At 41.3% G+C, this 20,385-nt stretch overlaps 3 protein-coding genes across 3 annotated transcripts; 2 read left to right on the forward strand and 1 right to left on the reverse strand.

Annotated features, from left to right (window-relative positions):
* The first annotated feature begins 1,642 nt into the window (after positions 1-1,642).
* Positions 1,643-8,468, forward strand: wbp2 (WW domain binding protein 2). Its single transcript, XM_085465535.1, has 8 exons — positions 1,643-1,895; positions 2,940-3,048; positions 3,275-3,410; positions 3,495-3,587; positions 3,675-3,821; positions 3,906-4,028; positions 5,090-5,166; positions 8,027-8,468. The coding sequence occupies exons 1-8, from the start codon at positions 1,837-1,839 to the stop codon at positions 8,072-8,074; spliced, it is 792 nt and encodes a 263-aa protein (XP_085321661.1). The 5' UTR covers positions 1,643-1,836; the 3' UTR covers positions 8,075-8,468.
* An 882-nt stretch (positions 8,469-9,350) lies between these two features.
* On the reverse strand, positions 9,351-14,855 carry trim65 (tripartite motif containing 65). The gene is made up of 8 exons (XM_085465534.1): positions 14,792-14,855; positions 13,960-14,411; positions 13,737-13,832; positions 13,379-13,609; positions 12,282-12,450; positions 12,101-12,190; positions 11,783-12,000; positions 9,351-11,402 (listed from the first exon to the last, which is right to left on the reverse strand). Exons 2-8 carry the CDS (start codon positions 14,407-14,409, stop codon positions 11,094-11,096), a joined length of 1,563 nt encoding a protein of 520 aa, XP_085321660.1. The 5' UTR covers positions 14,410-14,411; positions 14,792-14,855; the 3' UTR covers positions 9,351-11,093.
* A 375-nt stretch (positions 14,856-15,230) lies between these two features.
* mrpl38 (mitochondrial ribosomal protein L38) lies at positions 15,231-20,211 on the forward strand. The gene is made up of 9 exons (XM_085465536.1): positions 15,231-15,338; positions 16,435-16,623; positions 16,729-16,860; positions 16,944-17,146; positions 17,236-17,308; positions 17,452-17,497; positions 18,728-18,886; positions 19,689-19,825; positions 19,973-20,211. The coding sequence occupies exons 1-9, from the start codon at positions 15,254-15,256 to the stop codon at positions 20,107-20,109; spliced, it is 1,161 nt and encodes a 386-aa protein (XP_085321662.1). The 5' UTR covers positions 15,231-15,253; the 3' UTR covers positions 20,110-20,211.
* Positions 20,212-20,385: the final 174 nt, after the last annotated feature.

Consider the following 20,385-nt stretch of genomic DNA (forward strand, 5'->3'; position numbering starts at 1 on the left):
GCCAAGCAGCCTGTCCTATCTGAAACTGTGTTGTGTAAAGGTGAAGCAATTTACTTTCAACACTCAACTCCTTCCATGCCTCTTTGTTAACCCTTCACAGCTTGAGATTAGTAAAGCTTGTATAATTCTAATGAAGAGTGTATCAACTCTATTATGAGTGTACAATTGCAACTAATGTTAAAAAGAAACCTTATTTCTAACACTATCAATCACAAAGACATCACATTCTATACAAAACCATATCTCAGTCTTTACTTTAAGGTACCCTTTCTTAAACTGTTTCAGTAATTGCTTTCACTATATTATATATTCTCTATTTTCAACTGGCTACATCGTTTTTAAATTAGCTAGATTAAAAAAGCAAGTTTAGCTTATAGCTAACTAGCTAAATTTTGCATTCTACACACCGGTTAAGGTGACAGTATATCAAGTTTTACAGTGCATCTGATGACTTTTTTCAATGAAATCTCAAAATCTTTGGTTTATAAAATGTTCAATCAAATAAAATTCTTAAGGACTTTTGCTTTTATTAGACTAATAATATAGAAGCAATATACAAATCTATTAGCATGTGTGCAGCATATTAAAAAACACAGCTAATGAATATTTGGGAATTTTAGTTGAAAATTATTTGAATTAAACAAATAATTTATGTTGATGTTGAGGTGATGGAGTTCTTATAATTATTCAGAATTCTTATACAATCATTTTAGAGTAAATTTCAATCATCAGCCAGGTGTTTCCACACAGCTGCTTGTGTAGGCATTGAGAGTTTACCTCTATGGTAGCACTGAAGTGATATGAGCTGCAATCCAGGTATGACATGTTCCATGATGGCATCCTAGAGCTTCATGTGATAGCAGTAAACTTTGACAGTAAGGGTAGTTACATCACCTCCCGTGTATTAGCACATTGGAGTGAAAAGTGACATTTGACCCATCTGTTTCATTTAACAACTTTGTATAATCTATTATCTGTTCCTTGTTTTTCTGGCTCATATAATAGCTTTGTGCATGGAATTTAGAGGGTCAGACATAGATGTCAACTATTGTTAGCCAACACACACCACTTGTTGCATCTTTTACAAGGATGTGGGTGCTTCTGACTAACCTGACCACTCACCTTCTCCTGACTCATTCTGTTACATAATGTAAGAGGCATTTCAGTACTACAAATAGAATTTTTGACTTACTTCTGTTTGTCAATGCCTGTGACTCACTTGAAATATATTGTCTGTCCCTTAAACAGGTAAGGCTGACCCTGCCTTGACGGTAATAATACTAATTAAGTAAGAATACATTTCTATTTAGGCTAACTGGTACATCAGCCAGACTCATGATGTAAAGAAGTCTTTCATTCTTTTTTTAATTAATTGATATTATTATTATTATTTACATCTAACTGTACTACTAACTATAGAGGCGTAGTTAGCCACATTAAAAGTCTTACGTATATGATGATTTTCTAGCATTATTACTATTATTAGAAGCTATATTGCAATTGGTAGAACCTTGTAGAGCTCGTGTCGGTCATTTAAACGTCATTCAGTCATAGACATTTGATCGTAAATTTATTAAAGAAATATTTAAAATCAGACTGAATGTTTTGAAAGGCTTAGGGCAAACCGACTTTTTAAAGGGGCGTGACGTCACGCGGTGGGCGTTTCACACGTATGGCGGAAGGGCAGGTGCGGCAACCTCAGCTGGCTCTGTATCACAACAACCGTTATCCGCGCGGAGGGAAGTCACCGAGGATCCAGAGAGGCCTTTGGATACGTTTTTCTGACTGAATAAAACAGTATCTAATCTTTTCCAGACAATCTGGAGGGCCGTCGACATGACTCTGAATCAGAATCACTCGGAGTCCGGTGGTGTCATCATCAACAACAGTGAAAGGTAACGTCAGTTAGCAGCTGTTAGCTAGCCGTTACAGTTAACCAGCCACGGATAAGTTATACCCGCTCTTTGGGACGAGCGTCACACCAGACTCATTCAAAAATAATGTGGCTCTGACATGTCATGGAGATAGTTTACATATCAGTAGCACTGCAAACATTATTATTCGGTTAATACACAGACACACCTGCCACACAGTAAACGCTGCACTGAATTTCTAACTTTTAGCATTTGGTAGCTTATTTTTTTTTAAACAAACATATGTGTAAAAGCTTTTGTCGAACACCGTGAAATAATAATTTTGCTTTCATTTTTAACTACAGTATCATTTTTTTTCTTTTTACAAAGAGCCTTTTATATGATATAGTGCGAATTGAAGAGTTGCTCCTAATCGATGCAAAATAAACCTCTGAATGCTTCACGACTAGCATGGCTATGTTAATTATTTCAACGTCATTTTTTCTAATCTAATATTCGCGTCGCATCTTACAGAACCGGGTCCCGGACTCTTAGCCGAAATATGGCCCTTCAGTCTGTTATATCATCACCGCAGACTAGGATTACATAAATGTTTAGTGGTTTTTAAATGTTGTAATAAGTCTAAAACGTTATTTCGCCTCATTGCAGGAATAGCTGAGCATATATTGCAATGCAATAGCTGCATAGCCTTCAGTCTGCGCTCTGGCCTGGCCTCTGTGCTAAAGTATTTGTTTTGTTTATTAGCATGAGTCAAAAATAATGGCCAGCTTCTTCTAGAACATGCTGCAGTGTAATGATAAACCCATTAGAGCTAACCCGGAACCTGTAGTAAGCTCTGTCACTAGATGGCATGTTAATCCTCTGCCTATAGTACTTTGTACTAAAGGCAATGGACGGTTGCACAATAACCCAATGATCTCATTTTAAGCTTTTAAGATGAAAGTAGGTCAAATGCTTATACAAACATTACAGATTTTCTTTTTGATGCACACAAAAAATGTTGGAAAGAATTCTGGTTCCTACAATCAGCTGGTTCCAGCGTCTCCTTTCTCTTTTTGGATCTAGTGTGCTGATGAACCATGACAATGTGGAGCTTGTTTTTTGTGACACGGAAAGGCTGCCCGAAGCCTTCAGAAAGAGCAAGAAGGGCAGCATCTACCTGACTCCATACAGGGTGAGTGACAACACCACCAAGTCTTCCTCTTTGTTTAGCCGAAGCCTTGTGCTGGCATAATGGTGCCACAATTCACATCACGTACTAGCAGAGCAGAAGAGCAGAACTCTATCATTCTAATTACTATCATTTAAGGTTAGTTTGGGAGTAGCTAATTATTAGCTAATTATTAGAAACAGCATCATATTAGCTGCTAATATGATGCTGTTTCTTCTTTTAATCCCAGGTGATCTTCCTGGCTAAAGGGCGGGATGCGCTGCAGTCTTTTATGATGCCTTTCTACCTGATGAAGGGCTGTGAGATCAAACAGCCTGTCCTGGGAGCCAATTACATCAAGGGCACAGTCAATGCAGAGCCTGGAGGTAGGTGTACTTTTTCCCCGTTATGCTGTAATGGAACACGCAGCATCTTGTGTCTCTAAGCCCTCTCTTGAATCTCTCTTGGAGGCGGTTGGGAGGGCAGTGCTACTTTCAAGCTCATCTTTGCTGTTGGAGGAGCCATAGAGTTTGGCCAGTACATGTTGCAGGTTGCAGCTCAGGGTATGTTAACAAAGCAGAACACATGAAATAGTACAGTTCCTGATATTTCATGGACTTATTAATCGATTTATTGCCTCACATTTTCAGCATCCAGAGGTCAGCCTGTAACTGCTGGCTTTGGTGGATGCCCCTACATGGCTAATGGGGCCTACGCTTACCCACCTCCACCTGCTAATGGAATGTACCCAGCAGGACCTCCACCCGGCTACTCCTACCCTAACCCTCCTCCTCCAGGTGCTTTTCAGAATTGTTGTCAGCTTAGATCCACATCTTGTGAAAGTGAAAACTAAACTGCAACTCTCTGTTCTCGGACTCCAGATGGATTCTACGCCACTCCTCCAGCATTTGATGCCTCTGCAGCATACATACCTCCACCTCCTTATTCTGCTCCTCTGGGTCAGCAGCCACCACATGATCCAGACCTCCCCTCCTCGGCAGCAGGTGAAAATCTCCGGTAGAGAAGCTCTGACTTCAGCTACAGCCTAAATAAAAACATCATGCTATTAGGAAAAAAGGGATGTTGAGTTTCTGCACGCGTTCATCACTCTATTTTATACTTTAACATTTACATATCATGTTGGAACAGATCTGCTCACACAGGTCTTGTTAGAAAAGAATAGAATGCCTTTGTCATTTCATAAATGTACAAACATTATATGTGAGTACAGAATCTTCAAAAATTGTTTCTGTTCATCTGGACGTTGCGTTTTTCAGTGGGAGAAATGTTTCTCCTACTGAAAAACGCAACGTCCAGATGAACAGAATCAACTTTTGGAGATTTACTTACCTGGATGATTGAGCATGCAACAAGATGTGAGTACAGAACATATACAAAAGGAGAGCTTTACCAAGACCCAGTATAATGTTAATGAAATGTCTTTCATTATATTTTTGCTTTTTCCTGCCACACCAAGTGAAATATCTGCTGTAAAAAAATCATTTGTCTTTAGTATATATTTAGTGGTATATAGATTGTGGACCTTGATTGTTTTAAAAAATATTCTCCTTTATTGAATGATTACAGGTAAATTTTAAATTGAAAACTAAGAAAAGTAATTTGTTTGGAAAGTGTGGATAGTTTTTTTTTTTCTCAAGATATTTGAAGCGATGCATACAGTACATTATTGGAAGTACTTTGTGTTGTTTGGGCCTGGATACATAAAGCAGTAGGAAGGGCAACATGTTGCCTGCTTTCTAACAATGAATGCACTGCACTGATATCACATGAGCTTAATTCAGCATCACAGAGATGTTGTACTAAGGAATTTAAGGTTAAAGATAAGCTAATGTCAGATCTCCAAAATATTTAAAACACTTTGCGCTGGAAAAATGCTATCTGCAAGTCATGGAGATTTTAAACTGCCGTTTTTTTTTCTCTCTCAATGCAAAGGCCGTCGTACCTGCAGCGCGTTTAGCACCTCTCATCTCATATGTCCCGGGGGTTATTAGTAAGACCCATGTTTAATTAATGAACCCCTCCTTTGTCTCACTCGCTTTCCCAGCGGAGGCCAAAGCCGCTGAAGCAGCAGCGAGTGCCAGCTGTGCCACACTGCCCCCTACACATGTGTACCTGCCGCAGGTGAGCTGCCCTTCATGTTTCTGCTTTACAAGTTTTTTTTAAAATGAGAATGTAAATCTTGTCGAAGATTTTCTTTCAGTGGCTGTGAGACAGTGTTTGAATTTCCATGTCTCTTTGAATTGAGCTGTATTTCCTTTCCATTTGTCATCTGTTTGTTTGTAGTCATTGCTAGTATTGCTATACTAACAGTGACTGCAGATCCAAAATAAACTCATTTGGTGTATAATTTGAAATTTGAAATTTGAAAAGTGCTGGCCTTTTTGTATACAGAGGAGTGTATTTTAGCGCAGTGTATTTGCATGATTTTTAAACGTATTGCTAAATTTAAGCTGGGGCATCAAGTCAGATTAATTTACCAGTGTAGAAAAAAAGTCATTTTATTTTATTTTGGTGTTGGGAATTTGTGATTTTCCTTTACAACCATTTCTAAGGTTTACAGAGAAAGAAGCAAAAAAGAGAAAATATCCAGTGAGCAGTTCTGTGGGTGAAAATTCCTTGTTTTGGGATGTGGTGGAATGTGAGATTCATATCATTAATGCGCAGACAGCAGATCTCCACCAACTGTGTGATGCTACAGTCCTGATCAAAGTTTAAGACCACTTGGAAAATCATATTTTGCATGGTTGGATCTTAACAAGGTTCCAAGTAGAGCTTCAACGTGCAACAAGAAGGGCAATCTACTGTCTGGACAACAGCTCCAGAGAGGAGATGCCCTTCATGCAGCCGTCTTCACCACTTTGGAGAAATGTGTAATTTGTTTCAGCGCTACGGTTAATGTACAACACTGAAATGTAGCAATGTAGTTGACAGATATCAGCCTTAAAATGCCATTTAACGATGAATAACCAATATATTATCACATCAAATTTTTTTTCAGTGGGAAAGAAATCAGGTCAGATATTTTCCATGGGTAACATTTCGTGTTATCCCCTGACACAAAAACCATAATAAAAGCAAAATAATCAGCACAGGCATTGGCCATCAGCCATTAACATCAGAAACATCCCTACCTGCATCATTCTGCAGAAGGTCAGCCAGTCTTTACAGGGAGTGCAGAATTATTAGGCAAATGAGTATTTTGTCCACATCATCCTCTTCATGCATGTTGTCGTACTCCAAGCTGTATAGGCTCGAAAGCCTACTACCAATTAAGCATATTAGGTGATGTGCATCTCTGTAATGAGAAGGGGTGTGGTCTAATGACATCAACACCCTATATCAGGTGTGCATAATTATTAGGCAACGTCCTTTCCTTTGGCAAAATGGGTCAAAAGAAGGACTTGACGGGCTCAGAAAAGTCAAAAATAGTGAGATATCTTGCAGAGGGATGCAGCAGTCTCAAAATTGCAAAGCTTCTGAAGCGTGATCATCGAACAATCAAGCGTTTCATTCAAAATAGTCAACAGGGTCGCAAGAAGCGTGTGGAAAAACCAAGGCGCAAAATAACTGCCCATGAACTGAGAAAAGTCAAGAGTGCAGCTGCCAAGATGCCACTTGCCACCAGTTTGGCCATATTTCAGAGCTGCAACATCACTGGAGTGCCCAAAAGCACAAGGTGTGCAATACTCAGAGACATGGCCAAGGTAAGAAAGGCTGAAAGACGACCACCACTGAACAAGACACACAAGCTGAAACGTCAAGACTGGGCCAAGAAATATCTCAAGACTGATTTTTCTAAGGTTTTATGGACTGATGAAATGAGAGTGAGTCTTGATGGGCCTGATGGATGGGCCCGTGGCTGGATTGGTAAAGGGCAGAGAGCTCCAGTCCGACTCAGACGCCAGCAAGGTGGAGGTGGAGTACTGGTTTGGGCTGGTATCATCAAAGATGAGCTTGTGGGGCCTTTTCGGGTGGAGGATGGAGTCAAGCTCAACTCCCAGTCCTACTGCCAGTTTCTGGAAGACACCTTCTTCAAGCAGTGGTACAGGAAGAAGTCTGCATCCTTCAAGAAAAACACGATTTTCATGCAGGACAATGCTCCATCACACGCGTCCAAGTACTCCACAGCGTGGCTGGCAAGAAAGGGTATAAAAGAAAAAAAACTAATGACATGGCCTCCTTGTTCACCTGATCTGAACCCCATTGAGAACCTGTGGTCCATCATCAAATGTGAGATTTACAAGGAGGGAAAACAGTACACCTCTCTGAACAGTGTCTGGGAGGCTGTGGTTGCTGCTGCACGCAATGTTGATGGTGAACAGATCAAAACACTGACAGAATCCATGGATGGCAGGCTTTTGAGTGTCCTTGCAAAGAAAGGTGGCTATATTGGTCGCTGATTTGTTTTTGTTTTGTTTTTGAATGTCAGAAATGTATATTTGTGAATGTGGAGATGTTATATTGGTTTCACTGGTAAAAATAAATCATTGAAATGGGTATATATTTGTTTTTTGTTAAGTTGCCTAATAATTATGCACAGTAATAGTCACCTGCACACACAGATATCCCCCTAAAATAGCTAAAACTAAAAACTACTTCCAAAAACATTCAGCTTTGATATTAATGAGTTTTTTGGGTTCATTGAGAACATGGTTGTTGTTCAATAATAAAATTATTCCTCAAAAATACAACTTGCCTAATAATTCTGCACTCCCTGTATTTATTTTGTCTCTACTTTGCTGTGAGACAGTCACTGATGCTAGCAGCTATGCAGAAACCACATCAGTGGATGACCTGGTTAAGGTGTTACAGCAAGTGGAAGTCACTGATAAAACCACGTTTTATGGGGTTAAAAGCCAGTTGTTTGCCACAGCTTCAGTCTGTGAATGGCAGTAATCCAAGACCACTGTGTGTTCCTACTCTTCTGTTTACATGGCACCATCTTTCACATGCTCAAAACAAAACTCTCCTCTCTTTCCAGGACAAGCCTCCTCCCTACTCTCCTCCAGAAGACAAGAAGAACCAATAGACCTGCTTAATGTCTCCCTCATTCCTCTTTGTCCTCTATCTTCCATCCTGCTGGATCTCATTATTTCTCTTACATTAACCGGACAGTAGGAGGGCCAGTATGTTCTTTTTTCCCCCCCCCCAAGATAATCAATTTTTTTCATCCTAATCTCCTTCCAGCTCATCTCCATTTTGATCTAACCTTAAAGTCATCCAATTGCTTTCCCGCCTCAGCCTGCATTCCTTGTAACGACTCATATATTGTAATCAGCTTCATTCTCTTCAAATGCACCTTTACGTGATGTAAAGTAGCAAAGAAGAAGTGTTGGTAGCAATTTCTGAGGAAGAACAGATTGTTCAGGCCAAAGTGTTTGGAGTGGTTTTGAGGGCTTTTTGATTAAAACCTTGTAACCTGATGAGCTATTTTAGTATTTCTTGCCTTGGAAGCCTCCCCAGAATCGTGCAGCAACCTTAACTTCAGCTGTGCTCATGATGTCCTGTGACTGTCTATAAAACTAGACTCAGATAAATGATAGTAAATACTTTGCTAACCTGTCCAGAGGCGAAATGAACGCAGTATTTTATTTTTCTATTATTTGTGTGTACAGGCTTTTAATATGTAGACTTAAAAATAACATTATTTTATCAAGAACACTAACCTAAAGAAGAACTAGCTTTTTTAACGAGCGGGTTGCAGGGTGGCCCTACCTGCTTTGACGCGTTTTGGCCGACGAGCGGACCACAAAGATTAGAGCGGCGTTGAGCCACAGCAGCCAATCCCTGATCCTGGATTAGAGCAGGGGAGAGGACGGCTGGGCTTTTGGAGGGACCGACTGCCAGGAGGGATTATCTTTATAATGTTGCAAGAGCAAAGCAGTCACCCAATGATGTCACTCCCTATTTTATTACGCTTCCAGATGTTAGAGAAGACGCACGGTCAGACTCACCATCAGCCTGCTTTCATCTTCACTGCATTTTTAACATTGTATACACAAACAGAACCATCAGTGAACTCTTGTTTCTGTGGTCGTGATTATTACTCTTCAGTTTGAGGTCCAATCTGAGTATCTCATCTTCTATTCTTCCTTCCTCTGCGGTCTCCAATCTATATACTGTATCTGTGGCACATCTGCGGCTGATTCTTTGCACTTTTAGAATGCTATGCATCGGGTTCCTGTATGCTCCGTCATGGCTGTGTGTAAAATAAAAATAAAGCTCTGTATTTAATTCAAACTAATTTATTGAATAATTAACAACTCGAGTAAGAAAACAAGGCATGAGCTCAACTGATGCATGTATGCATTGGACTGGATTTTAATAAAGAATTCAGAGTGTCTGTCTTTATTTCAGCAGAGTATTGCTATCATAAGTTTTAATAGTCCACAGTATAGTGCATTAGCAGTTCTGACAAACATATGCAACAGTCAGCAGGAAGAGTGACAGAAAGTTTTCCCCCAATCATTAGGCCAAAACAGCCAAATGTGCTTTTCCTCAGCTGTTCCTTGTCTTCAGGAAACTTGTGCAAATCCACAGCAGTAACCCACTTTAAATGTGCTAAAAGTTCTCAGCTAAGCTAAGATTTGTAAACCCTCATAATCTAAAAATCATCTGCCCCAAAATATGCACACACCAGCACAATACATCAGATTCCGGCTCAGCACCGTCAACCGTCGGCACCATTTGTTTGCGCAGTCAAGATCAGATCGCAACGTGATAACGCAGCCTTCGATTTTCAGTTGTGTTCTCAGTAGTAGCGCTACAGCCTGCAACATTTTTCTTTCACCTACAGTAGCTCACATACTTCCGTAGAATGAGCTCAGCATACATGTGAATATTATCAGAAAACACAATGAGGTTTGGACATGTATGAGTACAATATTTACCCTAAACATCTGAGCCTTGAAATTTTTTTTCCCAAGCATCCCTTTACATTTGCTGTTTTCATTTGTATGTGGACATATGCTCTGGCACAGGCGGATATTCATCAGTTTCCATCTGATACAATTCACTCTGTGTGATGAACATAAAGCTACAAAAGTGGGCCCATTATGCTTTTCTGTCGGTTTGTGTCTTGGTAACCCCGACCTCAAGTTTCCTGAAAATATGAATGAGATAACTTCCGAGTGAAGTCACTGAAGATATTCAAATTGATACAATAGGTGAATCTACTAATATGATGCTTTAATTGAACTTTAAAAATAAAGTCAGGACAATATCGAATTTCACCTTTGCTAAAAAGAATCATAAATTTCCCTTAGAGTCAATTCATGTTTTTCAAATGGAATGAGTGTAACAGGTCCTCGCCAACCTATAGGAAACTTCTCATGTAGCCTGAAGTGCATTTCTTTAGGGCAGAATCAAAAATACTCAAATCTGACATGTGTAAGACCGTGTGTTCAAGTTGTCCTCCTGTGCTGGCACAGAAACAACACAGTATTACTGATGCATTCACCTCCACCTCAGTAGGTATCTTTTCACTAATCACACAGCATATATTGTAATGCTATTTTGGAAAAAAGAACATTTGTTTCAACAAGGGTGTGTGCCCTAATTAAAGACATAATCCAGCATGTATGCAGAGTTCAGTGTCTCATGAGGAGACACTTGTTTCTAAGCTTTAGGTAATGAAAGCTCAAAAGTGTGACCCACTGAAATGTAACTGTTTTTTTCCTACCTGAAATAGGACACATGAACATTATTTATCACATGTTAAAAAAAATGAATTAGTGTGAACTAAAACTGCAAATCGTTTTAAAAGCCCCTTACGTATGCATATAAACGGTTTCCTTAGCAACATTGTGATAAGTGACAATGCAAAACCAAATGGCAAACATGTTAGAGGAAAGAAAATCCCAGTAAGTCAGTTCTTCTACTAAAAACAATGCAGGAAGGCAGTCGTCCCAGAAGAGAAAAGTGAATTTAAAAGAAGCTCCTAGATTGTTTGGAGGCGGGGGGAGGGGGTTCTTTATGTCAAGTCAGATTGTGGCCATGATTCATAGTATTCCTAGAATTCCACTTGTTCCCCTCTTTTACAAGTCCGCTCATGAAGAGCAGAGGGTGATGCTGACCCCCTCTCCTATCCAGCAGGCGGGAAACAGCTCCTGGGTGAAGGCACAGTGGAAGGCGTGCAGCCTTGTCTGGCCGGCTCCGTAGTAGGTAAGCGTACCCGCCTCGTAGTCCAGCAGCATGCCGATGCGGCTGTGATGGGAGTTGCCGGGGATGGTCTCCCGCCGGCCGTTGTGCCAGGCGCTGAGCTGGTGCTCGTCCAGTTGCAGGCTCCAGGACAGTTCATTCATTCCCACCATGCATCTCTTGCCCTTTTCCTTCCTGGGGATGCTCTCGTAGGTTACCTGGGGAGGAAGATGCGCAGAACAAGTGAAACATTAGCATCCTGTGGTCATTTCTCTGGGAACAATGAATCCCTGTATAACACATAAGGAAAATCTGTTGAAACATTCTCGACTGATCAGACAGAGTGGATCTACTATTGAACAGGTTCATGTAACATGTGTGGGTCACAAGTTAGGTTCCTGAGCTTGTTACATGCCGATTTCCACCTGTTGTGGACTGAATACGTGCAGCTACAATCTGCATGGAATCATTAGTTCTGATGACCTCTACATACATATCAACGATTTATTCGGCAGGACCTAGAATGTTCCCGTTAGCGACCCTCTACAAAGCAATGTGTCACAAAGCCACAGCCTACACAGCATTATGATATCCTTACCCCGAGGTAGGCCCAAGGCTTGGACACCTCCAGTTCCCAGTAGTGCTGTCCGTGTTTGAATCCCTGAAAGCACAGCACCTGCCAGGTGTGATCAAAGCGGGCTTCATGAGCGGGGACAGCGCGTGGCCCTGATGTCAAGTGCTCAGCCCTGCGGTTCTCCTGGGAAAGAACTAGATGCCCATTGGCTGTCCGTGGGTCAAAAGTCAGAGAGCATCGGTCTGTAAGAAGGAAGAAAATGAATCAGGCAGATTAAAGCTGGAACAGTGATCTAGAAAAGTTTTAGAGGTCCTTAGTTATAAAATGTCTCTTAGAACTCACAAGCACTGAGGCCCTCCTTCCCAACAGGGTGGCACGGAGCAGCGGGGCTGGGAACCACAGCGAGTACTGGCCTCTTGTCCTGAGGAGAACCTGGAAACCAAAGACAATGCATGAGAACACATGAGGACCGTCTGAAGGCGGATCGAGCTAACATGCTTCATCTTTCCTAGTGACAGGTCACCTTCTCTGTCATGACCCACAGCGGTGGTCACAGCTTTCTCCAGGTCCTCAGACACCAGCTTAGACACTCGGGAGAGGATGTCGGTGACGCCGTTTAATCGATCCTGCAGGGTCGAAGTCACATCTGTGGAAATATCCTTGAAGCGCGGGACTTCTACGTGCGATGATTCCTGTGAAGAAGCGGGTTTCAGGCAGTGCTTTAACGAATAGGCAAAAGTTTCAATGTCTGATTAATTACTTTGGTTTGACCTTACAGCTGAAACAGTGAGTTTAAGCTGCTTCTGCAATTGTTAAATGAAATAAAAACTCAATTCTAATGACAATTCAAAATCACCTGCCATTCATTACATTATGACATGTGTCTGGATCCTCTACAGTGTGCTCCTAGAATTTGTGGTTAATAGGTTTCAGGCATCGTTTCTGTTAAACGGTGTAATTATTGCCCTAGCTGGCTCAAATAATGCCTCTACTTGTCTGGCCCACACACTGTCGATATGTAAAAGACGCCATTGTGATGTTTCCCACTGGTCAGGAAAGCATTGCTGTGAAGCTGAGAGTTGGAATATTTTCTCAGTGCCTTTCAAACCAGACAGATCGAGCGCAAAGGGGAGACTATAACTTACAAAATAAGTATCATGCTGCATTCACTGGCCTGGAACTAAAATCTGACAAAATAAACTTATGTGGAAAGTTCTTAATGAGATAACAAATAAAGTAAACATTAATTTTCCAAGATGTCTCTTGTGACACTCAATGTTCTTTTTACGTGGCTCATAGGAAAGGCGTGACAAGGCCTGGGCCGCAACTCTGATAAACTTTGTAGTCGAAAGAAGCGAAACACTGAGGTTTTCTGTGATTGAGCAGATACCAGCCTCGTGTTGTTTAATTAAGCCCACATTTCGTTATTTAAAAAAAATGCTTGTGCAGCCATCCAGCAGTAGGAAGCTTGCTGAAAGCTCTACGCATCCACTTGTGCGTGTTACATGAAACAGCAACCTGCACATACTTACCTTTGTAAACTACTGGGACTATAAAATGAACCAAAATAAAAAACCAGATCCTCCCCTTCCCAAATGTGTAAAGGCAAGGGATACAAACCCTGATGAGGTCAGTATCAGGGAGGTCATGTAGTGCCGCAATTTGGTCTTGGCGCTCTCTGAGCAGGCGGGATTGCTCGCTGAGTTCGGTTAGCCGCGCCTCTGCCTCCGCGAGGGCTGCCTGCTTTTCCACCTCAATAAAAAGCACTGTTGCCTCCTGCTTCTCGGACAGGATTTTCATCAGGTTAGAAAACTTGGCGTTCACCCAGGCTGACGTCTGCTCAAGAGTTACCTGTTAATTTAAAATATGCTGTGTAAAATAGTTGCTTGGGTTCATTTGGGCACACGCTTTCGATTTCTTTTATACTTAAAAGCCTCCTTTTGCGAAGCATTTACAAAGGCTTAAAGTGAGAGTTTACCTTAGCTTGATTGATATTCTCAGTCAAGTCATTTATACTTTTCTGCGTCTCTTCAAGCAGTTTCCCCACGTCTGTATTCTTCCTTTCCAGCAGCAGCTGTAATGAAAACATATCAAGTCAAGAAAAAAATCATTTATTCTTTCACAGTCATACAAATATGTGATAATCATCATCTATAATCCACTCCCAGTTTTAAATCTGCAGAGGCTTTGTGTTTGTATACCTCTTGAGTTTCCCTTTCTTCCTCCAATATGACCCTTTCGTGGTTCATGCACTCTGACTTTTCACATTCGTTGCACACAGACCTTTTGTCCTGCCTGCAGTAATAAACCAAAGGCTTTTTATGGCGCTCGCACAGCAGCATGGCTCTGGCCCCTTCACCTCCTCTCACCAGAGCATCCCTACATGAGGGGCCAGCGCTGTTTGCAGTCTCTGCCAGGACCGACAAGGACACATTACGCCTCAAGACAGGTCTAATTTTGAACTCCTCATTGCAGATGGGGCACTGAGGGCCAATGTCAGACTGGCTCTTAATGTCCCAGTGCTTGCTGATGCAGCTTTTACAGAAGGTGTGACCGCAGGGGATGGTTACAGGATACCGGAAGAACTCCAGGCAAATGGAACAGTTTAGGTTTGCATTCTGAGACTCCATCTCTGAAGACATGGCAGACATCTCTGTAGAGGGAAACAAAAAAGGCTGAGGTTAACCATAATATGACACCTTTCGAGACAAACAACTTCATTTCGTTTTTTTAAAGAAAACAATTTTATTTTTGGGCAGGAAAATATTCTTTATGAACTGGCTTAACATTTATAGGGAAAAATAACAGGCGAGCAGGAAGGCAGCAGTCCCAGATTCTAATGTCAGCTACCACACAAGTGAACGGAAAAGCTAATGTTAGCCAGCGTTAGCATGCTTTCAAGTCATTCAACGTTAGCGCGGACTGTTACAAACAAATACTCGTCAACATATTAAAATGGTCAAAAGATATCTTAAAACAGAGCACCATTACACACTCACCAGCAAGATGCTGTACCAAAAAAATAATTCTTACCACGTAAACAGATAGATTCATGCAGAACACTGTATGAATATCGCTAGATGAAGCGTTCCGGATGACGTATGACGCAAAAAGGGACGCCTTCACGTGCTTTCGAGAAACCAATGAAATTTAAAAAAGACCCATATATTTTGTATTTTGTATGCTATGAGACAAACTGTAACACTGTTCCGCTGTGAAGTTGCGAGGGCAATACTACTTAATTTATGTCAATCGTTTGCTTTATTTTGCTTTAATTAATGTAGAATAGATATTTACTGAAACATTCGCCTCAAAAATCCTTACATAATTTTTTACATAATATACATAATTTTTTTATGTATTAAATTTTAATGTTATAATGTATATGACTGCATAATTCAGTTTTAAGTGTCTTCTTTTCTTTTTTCCCTCTCGGCCACCGTATTCTGTTTAAAAAAAAGAAAAAAAAGTAGGGGCGGGGAAAGTCATTCCAAGATGGCGCTGCGCACAGTATGTGCTGCTGCTTTACGGACCGGGACAGATTTAGGGGTCAATAATGCGAGGGCATTTGTCACGACAGGTATGGAGTCCATCTGTATTTGGCAATTTTTAAAATACTTCCTGAACGTCTTGAATATAGAAAATATTTCGGTAGGTTATATTAGTTGCAGCAGAACCCTGATGCACGCTGTCCCCTTACAGACATGGTAGAAATCTCATAAACAAATGTGACGAATAAATTTGGTCAAGCTAAACATTGATCAGGAAAACAACTGAGGTGTTGTAAGAGTGTCAACACATTTAATGCTAAACGGCTCATACATCAGTTACATTATTTTCTGGAAATTAGCTGCTACTGTTTTTTTCTTCTTCTTAATTTTGAACTGCAAAGTGTATGCTGTGCCATTATCCAGTGACTAATATAGTTATCAGTAAATACTCACAGCCATAGTTATAAAGGTGCAAAGATATCTGCCTTAGAATAAACAGGTAAAGTACGAGACAGTGAACTCATCACTCGCTGACAGTTGACTCGGAGTGCAAAATGTCCTCTGCACATTTCCATTTGTTTTGCAGTTTTCAGTCATGCTGTAAAACCAGCAACAAGCTGATAAATAACACAAAGAGAAATGAGGGGTGCTCTTCCTCCAAAGTCTGACTCGCCCACAGGCACTACACTGCCCAGTTAATTAACTTGATCCTCACTTTTCATGACATTTGTCTGATCCTCTGCCAAGACCCTAAAGGCATTGTTTTCAATTTTAAAGAAGGGGATTTGAATGCATGCTCTTGTTCTTTCTCTCCACCACATTTCCTCACATTTGGCCCATAATTTTTACGTAGCCTTGCTTACAAAGTAGAAAGGCGCTGAGGATGCAATGCCTACATCTGTGTACTTCACAGATGTAGGCAAAGTCATCCGCGTGGTATCAAAATGTAATGGATTCTTCCACCTCCCCACTCAGATTTGGGAAATCAGTAGCTTTGACAATCAAAAGGCACAGAAACATACTTTGGTGCAGAATGAATACAAATTAGGTGAAATAGAACAGCGCAGCAGCTGGAAAAGTAAATGTGAATCACCATCTATGATCACTATTGTACACTATCACTTTACCATTTAAAGATGTAGCATTTTCAAAAGCGATGTGTCTAACTGTTTGGGATGTTTCCAGCATTCCTCTGCAAACGGGTTCCTCCTTTGGGCCCGATGCCAAATGAAGAGATTGATGTTAAAAACCTGGCGTCGGTAGAGAAGTATCGCAGCTACAATCGTTACTTCAGGCAAGCGGCGGAGGCGAGGAACAAGGACGTATGGTGGAAGACTTACAGGAGCTACGTGGAAAACGCTGACCCTGAGCACGGTGAGATGATGGAGTGAACATCGGGGCAATGTGATGTCTTGTAAATGTCATTTTTTTAATGGTAAAAACTCCAGATAGCACGAAAGAATTCTGTTGTGTTTGAAGGCGCAGAGCGAGTGGACATCGGACTGCCCTACTATCAACCCTGCAGGACCAAAGAAGTAAAGAAGAAGAGGCAGGTGATGAAGGAGAACAAGAAGAACGTCGAGCTGGAGCGGGCGTCTCGTCTGCGCACGTGTAAGCTTACATCAGTTTCTAACGAATTCTCCTGTCGCTCTGTTTTGGTACCCTGTGGTAACAGGTTCCTTGTTGTCCACCAGTTAAGATCCCTCTGGATCAAGTGCAGGAAACTTGGGAGAAGACAACCGGGCCGTTTCATGTTAAAAGACTTGCGGACCACTATGGGGTCTTCAGAGATCTCTTCCCCATGGCTTATTTTCTACCTCAGGTTACACTCAAGGTCTGCTACAGCCAGGATAACGGCACTCATGTGCACTATGGGAATCAACTGACACCCACTGAGGTACGTTAAGAGATTTTGATTCTATGTCCCCCCACACCTTTTATAAATCTTCTTGCATCATGTTCTTTCTGTTCTTTGTGGTCCTCCAGGCAGCGACGGCACCACAGATCAGCTTCAATGCAGAGGAGGGCTCCCTGTGGACCCTCCTGCTTACCTGTCCAGGTACACACAAAATGATCAGTGGACAGTCCTAAGAATGACTGGCTGTCTTTTAATACGTTTAAAAGTGAATCCACACAAGTAACTGAAGGATTCTTTACTTTTGCAGACTGTCCAAATTAAGTACAATTTTTTCCCCCCCTCAGATGAGCATCTTCAAGATAACGAGGCAGAATACATCCACTGGCTTGTGTGAGTAGTCTCATACCAGTCAAATAAGCTTTAAAACTATATGCTGACCATGTTGTGTTTATGCTGAGGTACAAAAGTGCAATCAGATAATTCCTAAGTCAACAAGATCAATTTACTGATCTAATTTTCCAAAGTATAAGGTTTCCCACTAAATCTGAGCATCCAGTTTCACAAAACATATGGTAAATGGTAAATGGCCTGTATTTATATAGCGCTTTACTAGTCCCCATGTACCCCAAAGAGCTTTACATATCCAGTCATCCACCCATTCACACACACATTCACACACTGGTGATGGCAGCTACATTGTAGCCACAGCCACCCTGGGGCGCACTGTTTAACTGTGTGAGCTTCATGGTGCAGACTGCTGCATTTACAGAGCTTTGTCTCACAGGAGTAAGATTTAGATGTCAAAACTAGTTTATAATCAAAGTACATAATTTCCATATTGATTATTAAATGATTCTGATTCTGATCAGTGTAGTAAGTACAGTTTCTGTGTAAAAAGAGACATCTTGTGGCCAACTGAGGATACAACTCCTGCACAACCCCTTCAGCAAGAGAATCTGGTGGCTGTGTTCTGCTGTGGGAGCAGGGTTTTCATCCTCTTACACTAGTATTTTCCACATGTATTGGTCTGCTTGAGGACACAGTCAAATTGGTACGTGTTTGTTCTGCGTAATCAGTTTTATCCTGCAAATAAACCTTTCTGTGTTTACTTGAGTGGTCTCTGTCAGGACTGAGGAACACTCAATAATAAGGTGTGACACCTGTGAGAGATTTTGAAACTGCTTTCTACCAACAGAAACCAAACACCAAATGATGGAGTGACTTTTGAAAGAATTGTGTTCCATCGCTGCGGTAGACTTTCAGAGATTTAAAAAAAAAAAAAATCTGTGCCAAAGGTCACACACAGGTGGTGCTCAGACTGAGGCTCATAAGGTGGAGCTGGTGACAAACTAATAAATAGGGCATTTGTTTGCTCCCCAGCAAGGCGAACCCTAAAAAGGAAATGGAATAAAACAGAGCTTTGTTCTCTGCTCTTAACTTGAAGTGTAAGATGTTTTGATTGGTCAGATCATCTGGATGAGCACTAAAAAACTTACAGTCCATTCACTTTATGCTGGTTGGCTTACTGTCATTGATTTCTCACTTCAAGTTTAAATCTAAGCTAAATAAACCTCGTTTCGAGTTATTCATGGATTCCTCGAATGATCCATGTCTCTGCAGGGGGAACATACCGGGCGCAGCAGTCCAGGCTGGTGAGGAGCTGTGTCACTACCTGCCACCCTTCCCTGCCAGAGGAACAGGCTTCCATCGCTATATTTACGTGCTCTTCAAGCAGGATGGGCCCATCAACTTCCAGGAAAACATCAGGCCCTCGCCATGGTGAGTAGTACACTAATCAGAGTGGTGGATGATGTATTCTTTTTGGATGGAGTTACAACAATAACAAAGTCCATCCCAACAGCAAGTTACAGCAAGATACCTGTGACTAGGAAATGTGTTGTGCTCAGTAGGTAGGAATAACACTAATCTCAGTGTAGCATTAGCAACTGCCTCCCGAACCACCCAAACCTGGCATATATGTGCGGTTGTAGTGATGGATATACTACAACATATACTAAACACAATTCAAATTTAGAGGTCATTTTATGCGCGAGTAACCCATGTGAGCCAAACTCTCAGGCTGGTTGCTATAAACACTCTGCTACATTGAGTTTTTCTACTCTTGACTCTAAAATGTCATTAAGTGTTGAGATACCATATAGATAACATGGTGATCTCAGACACATAGCAGAGGACGGAAATTTAAAAGCAAAACTTGTGTTTCTGTGGGGCAACCACCATGTGGATGAATGGATAGATAGAGATACAGATCTCTCTGTAAAATACTAGCATCGCACAATCACTATATAGGACCTGAATTATGACGTGTTATTGCAGACCACAAATGCTGGAAAAAAAAACTCTGCCATATTAAATATGCTTCAGACAAGTGGCTGATGCTCCTAGTATACCACAAACCTTAATAAATAAAATCAATTGTCTTGACATGTTGACTTTAGCTCGATTTAGCACAAATACTCTAAACACCTCCTGGATTAAAAAATGTATTGAGTGGGGACATAACTGTTAATCCTGTGTGATACCTAAAAACGCACTGAGCATGTATCGTCTCTCCACACAGCCAATCACTGGTGCAGCGCACGTTTAAAACGGTGGATTTCTACAGAAAGTACCAGGACAACATGACTCCTGTGGGTCTGGCCTTCTTCCAATGCCAGTGGGATCAATCTGTGACAGATACCTTTCACAACACCCTAAGTGAGTCACGGTGTGGGAAAAAGACAACACAATACATGCTGGAACTTGTTTCCCACCTCTAACGTGTTCATCTAAATTGGGCCAGGATTTGTGTGGCAGCTGGTAATGTGAGTTTAACGGTCTGCTTTCCTGCATCTTCTCCTGCAGACATAAGGGAGCCCGTGTTTGAGTTCATCAGGCCTCCAGTGTACCACCCCCCACAGGTCAAATACCCTCACCGGCAGCCCCTACGCTACCTGGACAGATACAGAGACGGGAAAGAGCACACCTATGGGATATACTGATTATCAGACACATGCACATTTGAGGAAACAGCAACAACAATGTGGAATTGTGTTTGCCATATTTATGTCATGATTGTAAAAATAAAGCAATTTTCAGCTGCACTGGGGCTGCATTTTATTTACCTTTGCCAAAAAACAAACATTTTATACTCACTAAACATCAATTATCAGCATTTTATTAATGATAATCTGGCAGGGATTTTTCCAGCCAGCAACACCAAATATAAGTCAGCAACATTTAACAGCTCAATAAGAAGCAGGTACATGTGGAGTCAA

This window comes from Copadichromis virginalis, linkage group LG8 (genome assembly GCF_057382275.1).
Source record: "Copadichromis virginalis isolate Kocher_CV1m ecotype Utaka linkage group LG8, C_Virginalis_male_GT1.1, whole genome shotgun sequence".
Taxonomy (NCBI): domain Eukaryota; kingdom Metazoa; phylum Chordata; class Actinopteri; order Cichliformes; family Cichlidae; genus Copadichromis; species Copadichromis virginalis.